This window comes from Buceros rhinoceros, unplaced genomic scaffold (assembly GCF_000710305.1).
Source record: "Buceros rhinoceros silvestris isolate BGI_N320 unplaced genomic scaffold, ASM71030v1 scaffold33309, whole genome shotgun sequence".
In the NCBI taxonomy this organism is placed as follows: Eukaryota; Metazoa; Chordata; class Aves; order Bucerotiformes; family Bucerotidae; genus Buceros; species Buceros rhinoceros.
Genome location: NW_010432657.1, coordinates 2140 through 2826, shown reverse-complemented (window position 1 = coordinate 2826; position 687 = coordinate 2140). Strand labels below are relative to the sequence as shown.

Below are 687 nucleotides of genomic sequence, written 5' to 3'. Positions count from 1 at the left end.
AGCAGGAGAATCGGCTGCCAGCAGGCCAGGAGTGGGCTGCGCATACTCGCCTCCCCAGCTACCATCCTATCTCTCACCTGCAGGTAACACAGGGGAGAGAAAGAGCAAGGTGGACGTGAGCAAACGATGGGCACGACCACGGCGAAAGGTTTACCAGTCTGGTAGAGCCGATGTTAAGGCAAAAGGCACTGCCGAGACAGTGCAGCAGCTCTCATTTTCCAGCTGAAATCCAGCCCTTTGGCTACAAGACCATCTCCCCACCCCTCAACTTTCTACTTGATGATTGAACGTGCGCAGACTTTGAGCGGAAAGCCTTGAGGAATCTGTGTCAGACAGACCTCGCTTCCTTGGCTTCTTAAAAAAAATAATTTAATACTAAACACATCTATCCACATCCTATTTTAGGCTCTTGAAATTATTCCGTTCCCCGTAGATGGAGCCTGAATATAAAGGCTGCTTTGCAAATGCAGGAGCCAAGCACAGGATGTGGGGGGACCCCAGTGGGGGTCAGCTGGGAGCGGGGTGTCTATGCAGGGAGCAACGGCGACAGCCCCGTGGGGACCAGCCCCCTTCCGCCGTGCTGCCGGGGGCTCGGCGCGGCCAGCCAGGGCTAGTCCCTGGCCTTCTGCCATGCCTGCCGCCACGGTGCAGACCCGCACCGCTCCCCTCCGAGAAGCAGCAGCTGGA

At 56.9% G+C, this 687-nt stretch overlaps 1 protein-coding gene across 1 annotated transcript in view; it reads right to left on the bottom strand.

Annotated features, from left to right (window-relative positions):
• The window catches only part of LINGO1 (leucine rich repeat and Ig domain containing 1), a 2751-nt gene extending 2335 nt beyond the window's left edge, over positions 1-416 (bottom strand). Inside the window, exon 1 of the mRNA XM_010143852.1 lies at positions 1-416. Within this exon, the coding sequence (XP_010142154.1) occupies positions 1-65 (65 nt within the window). The 5' untranslated portion in view covers positions 66-416.
• Positions 417-687: the final 271 nt, after the last annotated feature.